A 16,372-nucleotide genomic window follows, 5' to 3' on the forward strand; every position below is an offset into this window, starting at 1 on the left:
TCTGCATTGTGTTTGTGTCTGAGTCAATATTGTTTTGTGTATTGTGTGACTGGAACTTATTATCAGCACAATGGAGCTGTCGCCGCAGCGCGATTTATGGTGACGTCCCCGGACTTCAGTTGAGGGAACACAATAGGGACGGCGGTCATGTGACTGTCACTTTGGGATAATAATGACCATTGTATAAATGTCTCATGATGGAGGCAGACATGGCCGATCAGAGAGGCCTGTAATGTCGCCACAACTGTGGCAAATGTGCTACCTGCGATTTAAAGGGACCTCCAGGGTTGTCAGGGGTTAAGAAATTATGGTTGCTTTCTTACAGCGCCACCCTGCATCCACAGTTTGTGCCTGGTATTGCATTACAACTCCATTGCAATGAATTGGATGGAACTGCAATACAATATACAGCCTGTGACCAGGTGCGGCGCTGTTCATGAAGGAATGAAGCCATTTTATCTATTCATGGCAAACACTTTAAGATATAATACTTAATCATAGAATAATTTCTAAGAATGGAAGCAGACGGTCTTTTAAAGATTGGGGTCTTTTATTATGACCCTCTTAAGCAGGGGGCCGCTGTCATCTTCATTCGCCACCATAGAAGTGACTGATACAGTTTTCACAGATTGTACAATCACATACCTTGTCATGCCGTTGTAACACAAGATCCCAAGCCTTATATCTGACCGCCCCTTTAAATATGGCGCTATAGAATTACCATAACAAATCCCTTATGATCAATTCTGAACCATATCATTAATCTCCCCAATGTCACCCCCAGAGGGCTATGGGCTCTGGGCTGCATGAACATTATAGCCCCTACAATTCAGTAATCACTTCCTACATATGGTACTAGAATCAGCTTCTTGCAGCATGGAGGATGTGTCCCTTCTCTCTGCTTTAATCTGCAGTTTCAGGACCTTTGGAGGACCTTCAAAGGTCCTGAAATGGATTATGTGCAGATGTGTATTGAGAGCAGGAACAGATGTATCAGGATTACATGGGTGAAGCTCCTTCTCAATATAAAATTTGGTGTGTGTTTGGGTGGAAATGGGCCCCCTAAAAGCTTTGAGCCCTGAGCTACCGCCCAAATCAGCTATATTATAATCCACTACTGGTCACCCCAAAATTGTGTCCTGGCTTATTCTTGATTCTGATTCTTCTATAGCAAATCCCTTTATCTGAACAACTAGAAACATTATTAATTGAATGGAATAGGAATAGAATGCCAATGCTGTGTAAATAGTGACACGTGAATGGTGAATGTGCTGATATTTATAGAGGTTTGAAGAGAAATTAATATTAATATTGTTACAATTGATGTAAGACTACGACTCCCAGCAGAATATGGAGCCCGGTCCCTATAGAGGAGGAGGATGAGACTCTTCTATGGTGCTGATAGGATTCCTGTACAGGCTGCGGGTGCAGTACTCACAATGTCCTCCGGGGGGCAGCACTGAGTCCTCCACATTTGTCTTCCTGACAGCTGGAACGCCCCCTGGCGGCTGATTGGTGGCGGCAGGCGGAGCTGGTGACGTCACGGGCGCGGTTATATAAGGCGGGGGGCGGCGGGCGGCTGAAGTCAGTGGACACTGAGCTCCTGGGATCTGGATGTGGCTGCAGAGCTTTGGGATCTAGTGGATTGTACTGACACAGCGGAGGCAGGTAGGTGGCTCCGCCATGTGCCCGGCCGGGGGATGCCGACACCTCCCCCCTGGACTCCTGGGAGATGTTATATGGGACATACTATGGTATTACAGAGCAGGATACTATCTGACTCTACTGGAATACAATATAACACACTATCAGCCGGCACTGTTATAGTATATAGTGTTATATTATATTACAGTGTGACTGATGTGCATATACTGGACTGCAATCTACTATGGTAATTCATACTGTGCCGAGTGCTCTGTAATATCCTGGACTCTGATGCAACTTGTCTATATTATGCTGGTCTATAATTCAGTATAATGGTCTACAACATAATATAGTGTAATGCTACATAGGATATCATAGTCTGCGCTTTAATGTAGTCTAACTCTGTACTATAGAATACACTATAATATACTGTACTGTAATAGTGTAACACTGCCATGGAATACACTATAATATACTGTACTGTAATAGTGTAACACTGCCATGGAATACACTATAATATACTGTACTGTAATAGTGTAACACTGCCATGGAATACACTATAATATACTGTACTGTAATAGTGTAACACTGCCATGGAATACACTATAATATACTGTACTGTAATAGTGTAACACTGCCATGGAATACACTATAATATACTGTACTGTAATAGTGTAACTCTGTACTATGGAATACACTATAATATACTGTACTGTAATAGTGTAACACTGCCATAGAATACACTATAATATACTGTACTGTAATAGTATAACTATGTACTATAGAATACACTAATATACTGTACTGTAATAGTATAACTCTGTACTATAGAATACACTATAATATACTGTACTGTAATAGTGTAACACTGCCATGGAATACACTATAATATACTGTACTGTAATAGTATAACTCTGTACTATAGTATACACTGTAATATAGTTTATGTACTATAGACTGTGAATGTTTAGTGTACTGTACTATAATATAGTGTAGTGTAAAATAGTATAACTACTTTAAACTGTACTATAATACCGTATAATAGTCTGCTCTATAATATACTGTAATAGTGTCCTATAGTCTACGCTAACCTGTATAGTGTACCCTACTATAATATACTGTAGTGTAATATACTGTATTATATTCTATAATATAATTAAAAGGACGTCCTGGGCTGTAATAGTATAGACAGAACTGTGTATAACGCTATAGTATATTCTGAACACTGCCACAATAGAACATTGTAACAGTATTATAGCCCATACTGTAATATAGTATAACATTGTAGCATAGACTACACTATAATTTAGTTTACCATATTATACTGAACTGTCATAATGTAACTTGGACTGCGCAATGTTGCAATATATACTATAATGTAGTGTACTGTAATATAGTGTAACTTAATTATAGACAGTGCTATATTACAGTACAATAGTCTGTACTGATTATAATGTAGTGTACTGTAATACTGTGCCATATACTGTAATACGATATATATTGTTCTATACTGTTGTGTCTGTAATGTGCTATTCTGATATATTTTCTGCGGCAGAGTAATTGCCATAATGTACTGTATAATGTATTGTAAGTAATATACACCATGCAGGAGTCTATCATTTACAATAAGGCTGTTATAGATAATGACTGTACTCTATTAGTCTACTGGAGAGCGATGGAGTATTGTAATGTAATTTATGTACTACTACTATAGTTGTGTATACTGTAATATAATAGTCGAGCTGTAAAACTGACTAACCGCACTCTACAGTAATGGTACACAATGTCATATAATGGTCTCTACTAAGAGGAACTTTAATATGGAATCACTGGACTGTAGTGTAATAAGCTGTGCTTTTCTATTACACACTACTACTGGCTGCAGTGTTATTACATGTATATTGTAATAGACTACAGGCGGTCCCCTACTTAAGAACACCCGACTTACCGATGACCCCTAGTTACAAACGGACCTCTGGATGTTGGTAATTTACTGTACTTTAGTCCCAGCCTTTAATAATCAGCTGTAACCGTTATCACAGGCGTCTGTAATTAAGATTTATTGTTTATCCTGGTTCTTCCAATCCAACATTTTTAAAATCCACTTGTCACAGAGACCAAAAAATTCTCTGGAGTTTCAATTCTAAAATATACAGTTCCGACTTACACACAAATTCAACTTAAGAACAAACCTACAGAACCTATCCTGTACGTAACCTGGGGACTGCCTGTATTGTGTAAGATTAATGTAGTGTAATGTAATATCGGTATAATGGACTATACTGCAATCAGCAGTATATAGTACATGTATTGTGGTGTAATCTGATATCAGACTGGTCTGTAATACAGTATAATAGACTAAAAGTAATGAGCTATATAGTAATGTAGTGTAATATAATATCCGGCTGGTCTGTAGTACAGTATAAAGGACTATACTGTATTACGCTGTATAGTATAATTGTACTGTAAGCTGGAACTTAAAATTGGATGTTTCCTAAAATACATCTTTCATGTACACAGTTGGAGCAGATTTTTACACCCCGTAAAGCGTCGCACTACTACTCCCAGCATAGTTGTCTGGGTAATTTGTGCAGTTTGTGGAGCTGGACCACAAGGCTGGCACTCTAATACCCTCGGCTGCCAGGCAGCTACATCCTCCTTGGGTTTCATTAGCAGCTGTGACTGTTTCAGTCTCTTTAGATTCTTTTCATACCCTGAGCGCCTGCTGGAGCTAATGGGGGGGATTGTCCTGAATCCCAATATGTTAACCCCTGAGGCGCCTGCTCATTCACTACTTCTCTTTGGGCTGTGGATGTAAACAGGACGGATTCCATTCACTGACTGGAAGCAGAGGGTTTGATGATACACAAGAGTCTGAGATAGAACTTGTTATAGTATAAGCAGAGACCTCCTTAGGTTATCAGTTGGGTTCCCCGTGTGTTACGTGGCTTACAGGCCTCTAGCGTGTGACTTATAGGGTCAGTATGGATCATCCACATTACCCATAATTCCACTGACTGCCCTCAAAGCCTTCTTTGGTTATCAGTTCCTGGAAAGCTGGGTCATGGCCTGAGCCACACTCAGCTTTCCGAGACTTCTGCACAGTGTCTTCACGTAGAACTTACTCCTAAGTTATAAGATTTGCTATTCAGTTCACCGGAAAAGTCGGGTGATTTCTACTAATCAAAAATAGAAGTATTGTCTAGTGTCTAGAATCCCGTAATCCATGTTAATGTTCCATTCAGGACTTCAGGAAAGCTGGATGACCTCTATGGGAGTTATGCCTTACTGGTGTCACCCCGCTTTTCCAGTTACTAACCTATTTAAGACGCTGGTCTATGGTATATACTGATATTGTTGGCTGCACAGCTGGGAAGGGGTTAATATACAGGACTGTTGGTCGGGTCATTTGGGGCAGGTTCTGAGCAGTCGTATGGCAGGTAACATGTTCGCCCATGATTTGTTGGCACCTCGCCTGCTGCTGTAAATCTCCCTTAATCTCACTGGTTTAGGGGGTCTCTCCAGTGTCCCCCCCCCGGGACAGAGCTGCAGGCATTTACTGGGTAATTAGCAGCGGATTTGATAACCTAATGTAATCCTAAGAAATGAAAGCCAGATCTGCATTGGCAAACGTGGGGTTAGTGTCGACTACATCCAAATTCGGTGCTTAAAGGGCATCTCCATTCACTATAAATATTCCTATCACCTTTGTAGTAGTGGTCAGAAAGTACAGCACCTCCTGTTACTGTAGGAACTGAGGGCCTATAGAGGTTAGGTGGAATTTCATGGTAAACTTAAAATTCCAAGAACCGGATGCCCCAAATACTTGTTTTGTAGACTGATCCCCAATAGGTCGTTGTGAGCCTAGCTGGGTCGCTAAATGTTAAGTTCATGTATTTAGGAACAATAACCGGTTTCTGTTCCAGGGAAAGTTGGTTGACAATCAGAATGGCTTCTCACACTAATTGTTACCCAACTTTCCTAGACCACTGACCACAACATATACTCTGTTATACCGTGAGACTTCGATCTTAGAAAAGCTGAGTGACAACATTCATTCCAAATATTGTGTAACTTTTTAAAGGGTTAATGGTTCGTCATAGAACCTGGGTGACTTGCGGGGTTACATTTCACACGTTACACTCCTGGCCCCAGGGAATATTGTCCAGTCCCCACGTTGTAAGATCCCATGTACCGTCCCTTTAATTGGACGACCCACTTCCTTGCAGTGTAATGCAGTACAGAGAGCTCCCTGTAAATTGGACGGATACGTTGCTTCTCCTGGCAGACGCTGGATTATTGTAATGCCGCCTAATTCATTGCAGCCCCCGGCATCAGTTGTGCTGATGAGCTGCATTAGGCCCCTCGCTGGATTGCGTTACACTGTGTTCTCCCGGGTAGAGCAGCTTTGTTGTTGTTCTGTGGTAGCTACAGGGTTAACATCCCATATAACAGATAACGGGGGTGTAGTAAGCTTATAATGACACAGGACGTGGAATACTATTGCCCTAATGTGTTGTGGCAGTGAAAGGGTGTGGGCTGCAGGCGGTAGGAGTTGCGGGGTGATTAGCCGCGCTCTCGGGGGACGGCGGTGTAATAAGCTATTTTCTGGTGCTTGAGCAAAGTGCTTCTTTCAATCACTCCGGTCTCTGCAGCTGCCACGCGCCAGCGCCAGCCTCGCACATCCTCACCCGCCTTGTCTCTTCTCCTTACAGGACCAGGAATGGTGAACAATCGGACGTCTGAAGCCACCACGACGGCGGTCAGCAGCAACGGCTCGCCCCCCAAAGCCTGTGCCGGCTGCGGGGGCAAGATCGCAGACCGCTTCCTCCTATACTCCATGGACCGCTATTGGCACACCCGCTGCCTCAAGTGTTCCTGCTGCCAGGCTCAGCTGGGGGAGATTGGCACCACATGTTACACCAAGAGCGGCATGATCCTGTGCCGGAACGACTACATCCGGTGAGTGCACCACCCGCAGAACACAGCAATCTGTATGCTGGGACTAGTAGTTCCCCTGCCAGCGTTACACATTGGTAGTGGCATCAATACAGGAAGATCCATGAGAATGACAGCTTTCCCAGAGGTCTGAATGACCTGTATATCTGGCTCTTGATTCTTGGAAAGCTGTGTTATAACCAATATGACCACCATTGTTTCTATCTCCTCTCCTGGAAACTTAATGTCCATACTATTGCCTAATTACTCTTCAGGAGTCTTGGAAAGCTTTCCCATATTCTTGGATGATTAATGTACCTCAATCTATCCTTTGCCACTGAAATTCTACATCCTAAGGCAACATTGCTATTCAGGAGTCTTGAAAAGCAGGGTATTGACCTATTTGGCTACCCCAAGCATTACCACAAGATATGACAGTTTTTCAGGATGCTGGAATGATCACTCTACCAGTATTTTCGGAAAGCTGGGTGGCATATGTTCATATACATACATATCTTGTATATTTTCCTTGGGGCACAAGCAACCCCAGTGGAACGTAAGTTGTAGTATGTCAATTTTCAGTTTTCTTGGAAAGCTGAGTGACTGCAGAGATGCAGGAGGATAGAATACACAAACTTGTATTTTCTAGGGATTTTTGGGGTGTAATGGCAGTATATGCTGCATTCTTATTTACACACCTACTCAAAATTTTTTCTGTGTAGAAGCTACCCCAGCTAATAAACCCAAAGTTATTCAGTTCCCCCATTGTACAGTCTTCCAGATAGCATTGGACCAATTGATCTGTCACGGGTTATAGAGATTGAGGCTGGTATTGAGAATACCAATAGAAGCTGCAACAACACAGCCATCAAGAATACTTGTCTTGTGTCATATATACAGATGTCTCTGGTTTATTTGCCCCCCTACCTGATTGCTTAGATAGATCTGCCATTCAGGACTCTTGGAAAGTATGGAGTCCAGGGGCATCACCACAGGGGTTGTCTGAATTATGCATTTGCTAGACATTGCAGTGATCCATCCACCCCTTACCATTACTAGAAATTTTTAGAAAGTTTAATAATCTGGACTTAGGAGAAGCTGATCGGGACCATACCGGTTGACCATTCAGAATTCAGACAAAGCTGAGTGATCACCAATATGGCTGCCATCACTGCTCCTGCAGAGTTCTCAGCCAGCTTTCCCAAGAGCTTGGTCAAAATTCTAAAATGTAGCACTCAATAGAAACTGGATGGGTTATAAACTGACAAGGAAAAGCTGTGTTCAGGCCTATTCAAGGTCACCCAGCTTTTCCAGGCATTATTAATGTTGATAGACCTGGTAGAACAGGTCTACCCTTTGGGGGCAGTTTAGGGTCTGCCTCAGCAGGGGGGCAGTAAATGATTTTCATATACTTGTTAGCAGCGTTGTGAAACTATTTCAAGTCACAGACCCTGCGGTAAGCACCCCCAGGTCCTGCGTCCTCTGCCCCCCTCCTTTCCCAACTTGGTCGCATCAACACAAAGAGTCTTTGGATATTAATTCTCCAACAAGCCTTATGACCCCCAAATCGCCCCCCCCCCCCCCCCCCCCCCCCCCGGCTCCCACTTGGCAGGTGAAGTTCCCTGTTGGCTATATTGAAACATATGGCGTCAATTAGGCCCCTGTTATTTTCTATTAAGTTCAATTCCGTTCCTCACCATGAGGGCTCACAAAACCTCCAAAATTATCAGCTCTGCCCCTCCCCTGTAGCTGAATGCATTAACACTTACAGCGCGAGGCCTGGCTGAGAGCAACCATATCACTTATATCCACTATTGTACTTCCCCTCCCAAATCCAAGGAATACAAAGGGTTATATATGACAATGAAGGGGACCTAGTTTTTGTCAGGGGTGCACATTATACACCTATATATCATATATGTAATCTCTGCAGACCATGTAGCTGTGGCCTTAAAGGGGAGCTCCACTTTTGGGCACGTGGGTGTAAAATTCAGGGCATCGATTATTTTGGTCTCCTTGACCCCAGGGTGTCATGGTGTCACAATGTAGGTAGGTTGAGGTTACCCCATGCCCTGCTGCCACGATTGTAGTCATGGAGCACAGGAAATGATGTCAAATGTGCCAAAACATGTGCAGAGGGTGGGCGACTACTCTGTAGTGCGACATACAGCTAGACCCGACCCCCTTCCTATATACTGATCAAGGAATACTTCACTGCTTTTTTCAATAAAGTTTATTGACAATAATGTGTCCTGTGTAGGCCTCATTATTTTTCCAACTCTTCCTGTTGCCCATAGCAACCAATCAGCGCGCAGCTCTCATCTCCCAAGCTGCTCTGGAGGAATGAGAGCTGAGCTCTGATTGGTTGTCCCCAGCTGCACAGACAGTTTTGATAAATGAGGCCTATTTCAGTTGTAATTTAGTCCCTAATAGAAGATCCTCACCCATGACTACCAAACCATTGACCTGTGGCTGGGGAAGATAATGAAATGCTCATTTCTATAAACTTTATTTAAACAAGGCAATTGATCAGTGTAGGATAACGCAGCGCTCTGTAATGTGGCGGATTGTATTCCATGGAGCCGCGCTGTCCCCCTCTCATCCCCCTCCTCTCGCCTCTCCCTCCTCCCCCCTCTCGCCGCTTAAATTACTGTTTAAATTAAGATCGAAAATTCATTACGCTGGGCCTTTTATTAGATTGGACGGCACTTTGGCGGCTGCACTAGGACTGTGTCAAAGAGCCAGAGAACAGGATATTAAAGGCAAACTCACATCAATTACACGGCCGATTCAGACGAGATCTTCAAGGAGACGGAGGGAAAACATTTAATAAAGGGAGAAGCTCATTTAATAGAAGCTGCCCCCCCTCCTCCTTATAGAACCGCGGAAGATTCTGTGTACATTTCATTCTGCTCTGTTTGCTGCTGGAAGGGGGCGGCCTATAAGATCGAAATTCAGAACAATTTTCTTAGAAATGACAAAATCACAAGCCCAGATTTACAGCATGGGGTTAGGGATTTCTTGGGACAGAGTGGTGGCAATCTAAAGGGTGACCGTGACACACCCAGCTTTCCCATAATCCTGAATACATGACATGGTAGTGCGCTGGGGGTGGACAACTTGGTGACTGCTCTGTAGTAAGTAATAGGTGCCATATTGGTCACCCAGCTTTCCCAGGATGTGACATTAATTATATTACACCATATAGCGGTCTCTCTCGTTCCTACGGCTGCTGCTCACTCACCAGTGGCTTAACTAGAAGCTGATGGGCCCCAGTGCAAAATCTGCGCCAGGCCCCCCAACTATAATGTATGGTTTATAATAATAGTCTTCTAATATGGGAAAGTGACACCATAAGGGCCCCCTAAACCTCTTGGGCCCAGGTGCGATCACATCCTCTGCACCCCCTAAAGTTACGCCCCTGTCACTCACATTCCTGTCGCTCCCTTGGGCATATACCACATGTAGTGTAAATGTGCAGTACGGTGGCACGATCCCATGGGTGTCCCTGCATAATATAGAAACTCGATGAAACTGCATTAACTGACGGACCCGGCATGGTTGGTGAACCGGCCGAGGGTACATCCTTGCATTATAGTTCTATATAATTCAGGGATACCCATTGTGCCACCGTACGGCACATTTACACCTTTGTTTGCCTTGTGCCATTGTCTGGCTGTCCAGCCTCCGGTACTTACAATTTCTGGGGTTGCGTTACAATTGCACCCTGTACCTGTTACCTGTACTTTATAAGGCCCCTGTACGAGGTTCTCCTGGGTGCATTGATATAATTAGTTCCTGCTCTTTCCTATGTGGATAATGTATAATAATGTTGTGCCGCGGCCGATGTTGCCTCTTCCTCACGGATCGGGATATTTATGGGCCTCCCGGGACTCGCTTCTCATAGTCTGAAGGTCTTGGCAATTAATTTGTATTTCTGCTGCGGGGCAGCGGGAGTGTGAGATTACGCTACAATCAGACAGGATTAATCGATAAGCTCATCTAATCTAAGAGCCGCATCACCTCGGTGCTAGCTGTCAATAAGAAAAGTGTGCGGGGTAGGGAAAGCGGCCCACCCGGATACATAACATGGGTGTGAGGGGGACTACAAGTCCCAGCCGGCAGCCTCACCATATACCTGACTGTGCCCCCATCACAACTTTGCAATCATTGGAGAGTAATAGATTTTCATTGAGCATGCTGAGACTTGTAGTGCTGCTGCCTCTGTGTGCCTATAGGCAGCGCAGTAATATGAACCATCTGTGGATGCAGGAAGCAGACGCCATTAGTTTGCACAATAAAATGTATTCTGATGCGTTTACTGGAATGGAAGTGGCAGGACGGAAAAACAAAGCAGGTTTTTTGCATAAATGGCTTTTAGGGAAATGGGAATATTACGCAAGAAAACGTCCACGGGCACCACGGGTCATTACACCACCCAGGGGAGAGACTTGTAAGAGCCTGGTGTCTCCATGTGTATCCTGGGGGCTTCTCTAGTCATTGAAAGTTTAAGGGGCATCCAAATGCTTCTCAGATAGCAGCCAGTATTGTGTATTGTGGATGGTGGTATATGGATTTTTATTCCAGGATTGTAGCTTCTCAAGTGCACTGGAGTTTCTCTTCACACTGCTGTGCTCTGTGCTCTCTGCAGTCAGTGTTATGTATTGTCCCTGGAGTGATGTGTAACTATACCGCTATGTACATTGTAAGTAGCAGCAGGACTGTGCTATATTAATTTATATTATTAAACTGTAGACTGGTGGTGTGTCCTCACACTGCTGTGCTCTGTAGCCAGTGTTATGTATTGTCCCTGGAGAGATGTGTAATCAGACCTCACACTGCTGTGCTCTGTGCTCTCTGCAGCCGGTGTTATGCATTGTCCCTGGAAAGATGTGTAATCATACCACTGTGTACTGTAGACTGGAGGTGTGTCCTCACACTGCTGTGCTCTCTGAATTGAACTATCCCCCGGTCCCTGCTGTATTGAATATAATTTTATTATATACAACAGATGTTTCCCAGAACAAAGACTTGCAGCTGTAGAATTCCAGGAGCAAAACAGTGTGAGGGCATGGCCCACGGACAATCCTGGTATATAAATGCATAGATCACAGTCCTGCTGCTACTAACAATATACACAGAGGTATGATTACATATCACTCCAGGGACAATACCAAACACTGGTTGCAGTCTGTGCGGTCACACCTGCTGACAGGTTCCTTTCCAAGAGCCTTATGTAACACCTTGGATTTGTCTGGCCCCCTAGGTGTACCTCCGGTAAATATGGGTATTTGTCTCCCATGGGTCCTGGTTAAATGGGGTGTATTGGATACCCACATACAACAAACCTGGGGACCCCATCTTGAACCGTATGCTGTGACATGGGCCTCGGGTATATCTGGTATCTGTACACCTTGCAGGACGGCAGCACATGGCTGTATATCTTATTATAATAATTGGTAGATCCATCACTTATAACATGACAAGTGAGATCTGAGTCCAGTAATGGCTCCCGCCCCTGTTACATTAGTGTCATCCTAAATGACCCTTTAAATCACCTCCAGTGATTGCTTCTGCCTTGGTGTGATAGATTAGGATGGCTGTGATAGGATGATCAATGTCTGTCCACATCAGGGTGAATGTATGGAGCCGGCTGTATGTACTGACGCTGTTGTGTCTCCTATGGCAGGTTATTCGGGAGCAGCGGGGCGTGCAGCGCGTGCGGACAGTCCATCCCGGCCAGTGAGATGGTGATGCGGGCACAAGGCAGCGTCTATCATCTGAAGGTAAGTACTGGTCACCTTATAACCTGCTATAGGATTTTCATGGGTGCAGCCAATGCTTTATGACTTACCTGTGTCTCTGGTTTCCTCAGTGCTTCACATGTGCCACGTGCAGAAATAGGTTAGTCCCGGGCGACCGCTTCCACTACATCAATGGCACCATCTTCTGCGAACACGACCGGCCCTCGGGGCTCCTCAACGGACACTTAAATCCTCTTCAGAACAACCCCCTTCAGAGTAGCCCAATGCTACCTGACCAGAAAGTAAGTGTAAGCTCTTGGGACAAGGCTTGTCAAGCTGTACTTAAACTTATATTTTATAATGTTATACTCCACACACATCCAAAGCTGCATTGGGAATTCTATTGACTGTAAAGTCCTAGGTTTGAATGGAGTATACCACATGTCTCCATTAAGAATCCCATTATACTCTATACACATCCAAATCTGTCTCCCAGTATATGTGGTCTGTATAGCCTCCTTATTCTGTTCTTGCACCCAGAGATGCATCATGTTAAGTCTTTCGATCTTTTCTTTTGATGGGATTTGATCTAAGCTTTCTTCTCTCTTCTCCTTGCAGGTTTGTTAGTGACTAGAGCAGCGCCTCCTCCGTGCCTTCTTGTTAATATTTCCTCGGAGACACATTGTTGACATATAGAAATATCTATAAATATAAATATATATATTATATACTCCTCTTCACGTTTCGCTCGTCTTCGTCTGGTGGTGGCGCTCACGTCCAGCTTCGTTTTCAAGGTGGCCGCGGCCGGGTCCGGACCTGAGGAGGATGAAGGACTTGTAAATGACTTGTAAAAAGAGAATTATTTTGCAAAGTTACCTCCTGAAGACAACTTTTTTTTGTTTTTTTTTGGACTTTTTGGGTGAATGTTAAAGGCAAATTATGTAAATAGAAAACCTCATGACGTCATTGATGACATCACACTCAGACTGATCGGGAAGCGGCTTGGAAGATACCACGTTGAAAGTCGACGGGGGAATCCAATGGATGGCCTTCAAGGACTTGTCACTAGATGGGGATGATGCGGAGGGGGGAGGGGGTGTTGGATGTGATCACAATGCCGTATGTTCTGCTAATGTCTTAAGTTGTTTGGTATTGTCCAAAGGAAGCCATCGGCATGAAGCACCAGAATGAGCCGAAAATTGACCGTCATCATCAATAGAGTCCCCGCCATTTTTCTGGCTGGCATAAAATCCCCAAACCTCCCACCCCCAAAAAAACTTCTCTATAGACCCCAATCTTGAGACTTTTCTGCCCAAGACCACTGGGGGTATCCACCACCCAATCCTGCCCCCCTCATACCCTCACTCCATACACTCCAGTTACACTCGCTTGCCTTTGCTTCCTAACCCTGTACAGCACTGCGTACACTGTTGGCACTCTATAAATATTTTTGTATCCTCCAGATTGTCTTATTTATAGTGTTTATGGAAAAATTTGTTGTTGAATGCGGCACCGCAGGAGGTGCGACCGGGAACGTTGGTGAAATAAATGTGGATAGATAGGATTAAAAGAGAACTAAACGCTGTTTTGGCCTCAGTCTCTTGCCTGGTGGGGGTGGGGGTGAATGTTGGGGGGTTTGATTATTGGTTTCATGTATTTGATGGTCCTGGTACATAAGGGGGGGGACATCAAATGCACCCAGAGAAGAGAGCGGGGTGATACTTTAATTTGATCCTATGAATTGGCTGGTAAAATTGGGCTCTCCCTCTTACTACAATAATGGTTGTGCCCTCTTTCTTAACCTCCTTCCAGTTTTTCCCCCCTTATTTTAGCTAAACCCCCCCTAAAATTAGATATTGAGAACATGAAGCGTTAAGTGGGTAGAGACAAGTTTTTATAAAATATTCAGAATCTGAAACGCAATAACATATTACGGATGCCAATCCAGTCCTTGTCCCCATCATACATTTAAAGTCTTAAGATTAGGTCATAAGATGCGTAGTTGGGCCAGAATTTTGAGTCTCCTTAAAGGGGACCCCCCCGCTCCAGACTCCTATCCTTGCATTCTGTAATAAGCACCATTCTGCCATTTTTCCCTCTATCACTCACCATTCCTTACTTTTAGCAACCAATAACCTAATCAGGATGTCAGGTGGGTGGTGCTACATCTCAAGGCCACCCACCTGACCATAAAGACCCTAAATGGCGTATTGGAAGCCAAAAACTTGCTACAATACTTGCTTGGGAATAGTGTGGGGGGGGGGGGGGGTAGTGAAAAAGTAGCAACTCTGCCGGAATCCATGGAATGGTCCCTGTTACAGGATGGAACATTGGATTTGGGGGAAGTTTTGGCTTTGGTGCTTGAAAAGGTTAACAAAATGTCCTAATTGAGCGATCCGCCCTCCTGTCACTCCCATATTTTCTGCCGTTCCCCCCAAGGACTAATGTATATGCAAAACAAGCAGGCAGAAATGTAAATAATTTACGAGACAAAGTATTGTGCGTTCTGTCGTCTAGTTCCCGCTTGTGTTTTTCGTGTCTCGCTTCCAGTCCTGGGGCAAGAAACAGTTTTGTAACAAAAGATTTTCGATCCTTATATTGAATAATAAAAACAAAAGAAAATTGGGTTTCCACGGTAACCACTTGACAATGTTGTGTTTTTTTTAAATTGTTCAGAAACCTGCAGGAGTTTTATATATTGGGGCGATGGTAGAAGGGGGGGCTCTAGTATTACAGGTAAATACACAGTGCGGGGATGGAGGTAAAGAACTGCTCTATTCTGTATACAGCTTGTAATACCGAGAGGTTCCTGCGGGGTCGCTGTAGGAAAACATAATTGCTGAGCATTCATGGGCCAATAAGCTGATCCTAGGCATTTCTTGACTGTTCATACAAAAGGGTATCATAAACCGAGAATATTTATAGATTCCCTTGAAGTGCCCTTCATATTAAAGGAAATCTCTACCACCAGGATGAAGGACTGTAAACCAAGCACACTGACATACTGGTGTGTGCATCCTCTGGCAGGATCTTCTTTTCTTTAAGCTTCTTATGCCTTGGTTTTAAAGAAAAAAAAGATTTAAAATTATGCAAATGAGCCTAAGGGGCTCCAGGTTCCATTAACACCTATGGAGCTCCACAAACTCATTTGCATAATTTTTAAAGCCTTTTTTTTTGTGACAACCAGGGCATGAAAAGCTTAAGTGAAGAGCAGATCCTGGCAGAGGGGGTACAAACCACTATATAAGTGCGCTTGGTTTACAATCCTTCATCCTGGTGGTAGATGTCCTTTTAATTAAATGAAAAGTTCTGGTTTCTTCTAGGTCAGGGAGATGCCATAACCTTCACTTACTAGAGGGTAAACCATCCTCTCAAAGTTACAACAATTATCTGAACAATGGAGACAATGAATACTGGGACATTTAAAGGGGCGTTTACATACAGAAGTAGCAAATAAATGCTTTTCCTGCAATAATTACTAATTAAAGGCATTGTCCAGCAGTGAGTGAGAGCTCGCATATAGTTAGTGTGCAGAACTTTCTCCAGCCCCATTTCTGTATTCTGCCATGTACAGCACATGACCCCGGGATGATTACAGGACATGATGTAATATTCATTATGAGTCACTGCATGACAGATGAGCAACCTGGAAAACCCCTTTTATATATAGAATTTTATTCTTTAAAGGGACGCTACATTTTATTTTTTGTGGATAAGTAATGTCATGTATGCACACAGTGGGGGTCATTTATATTTTTCCTGTACATTTTTTTGGGGGGGGTTCTACGCCTGTGCTCGTTTTTTTTCTTTTTTTTTTTTTCTTGGTGCTTTGCAATTTTTGCACCTTTGTGGGGACTTCTTGAAATGTGCACTGAAGTCTGTCAGACACATTTGTTTTCTTTTGCTAAATGTTGCAAATGACATCCTTTAAAATTTTCGAAAACGATACTTAAGGAAAACTTACAAAATGGAAAGTAACATGAAACATTTTGTAACAAATGTTGCAAAAAGAGATGTGGATAAAAAAAAAAACAAGGAAAAAGGGA

At 43.6% G+C, this 16,372-nt stretch overlaps 1 protein-coding gene across 1 annotated transcript; it reads left to right on the top strand.

Moving 5' to 3' along the window:
- Positions 1-1,548: 1,548 nt before the first annotated feature.
- LOC140077791 (LIM domain transcription factor LMO4-A) lies at positions 1,549-14,965 on the top strand. Its single transcript, XM_072125268.1, has 5 exons — positions 1,549-1,668; positions 6,360-6,606; positions 12,272-12,368; positions 12,458-12,628; positions 12,945-14,965. The coding sequence occupies exons 2-5, from the start codon at positions 6,368-6,370 to the stop codon at positions 12,951-12,953; spliced, it is 516 nt and encodes a 171-aa protein (XP_071981369.1). The 5' UTR covers positions 1,549-1,668; positions 6,360-6,367; the 3' UTR covers positions 12,954-14,965.
- Positions 14,966-16,372: the final 1,407 nt, after the last annotated feature.

This window comes from Engystomops pustulosus, chromosome 9 (genome assembly GCF_040894005.1).
Source record: "Engystomops pustulosus chromosome 9, aEngPut4.maternal, whole genome shotgun sequence".
Taxonomy (NCBI): Eukaryota; Metazoa; Chordata; class Amphibia; order Anura; family Leptodactylidae; genus Engystomops; species Engystomops pustulosus.

Excerpts from the sequence above, each read along its gene's own strand:
- LOC140077791 (XM_072125268.1), top strand. The coding sequence starts at position 6,368 with ATGGTGAACAATCGGACGTCTGAAGCCACCACGACGGCGGTCAGCAGC. Across the intron at positions 6,607-12,271 it reads TGCCGGAACGACTACATCCG|GTTATTCGGGAGCAGCGGGG; the intron begins GTGAGTGCACCA and ends CTCCTATGGCAG. Across the intron at positions 12,369-12,457 it reads GCAGCGTCTATCATCTGAAG|TGCTTCACATGTGCCACGTG; the intron begins GTAAGTACTGGT and ends TGGTTTCCTCAG.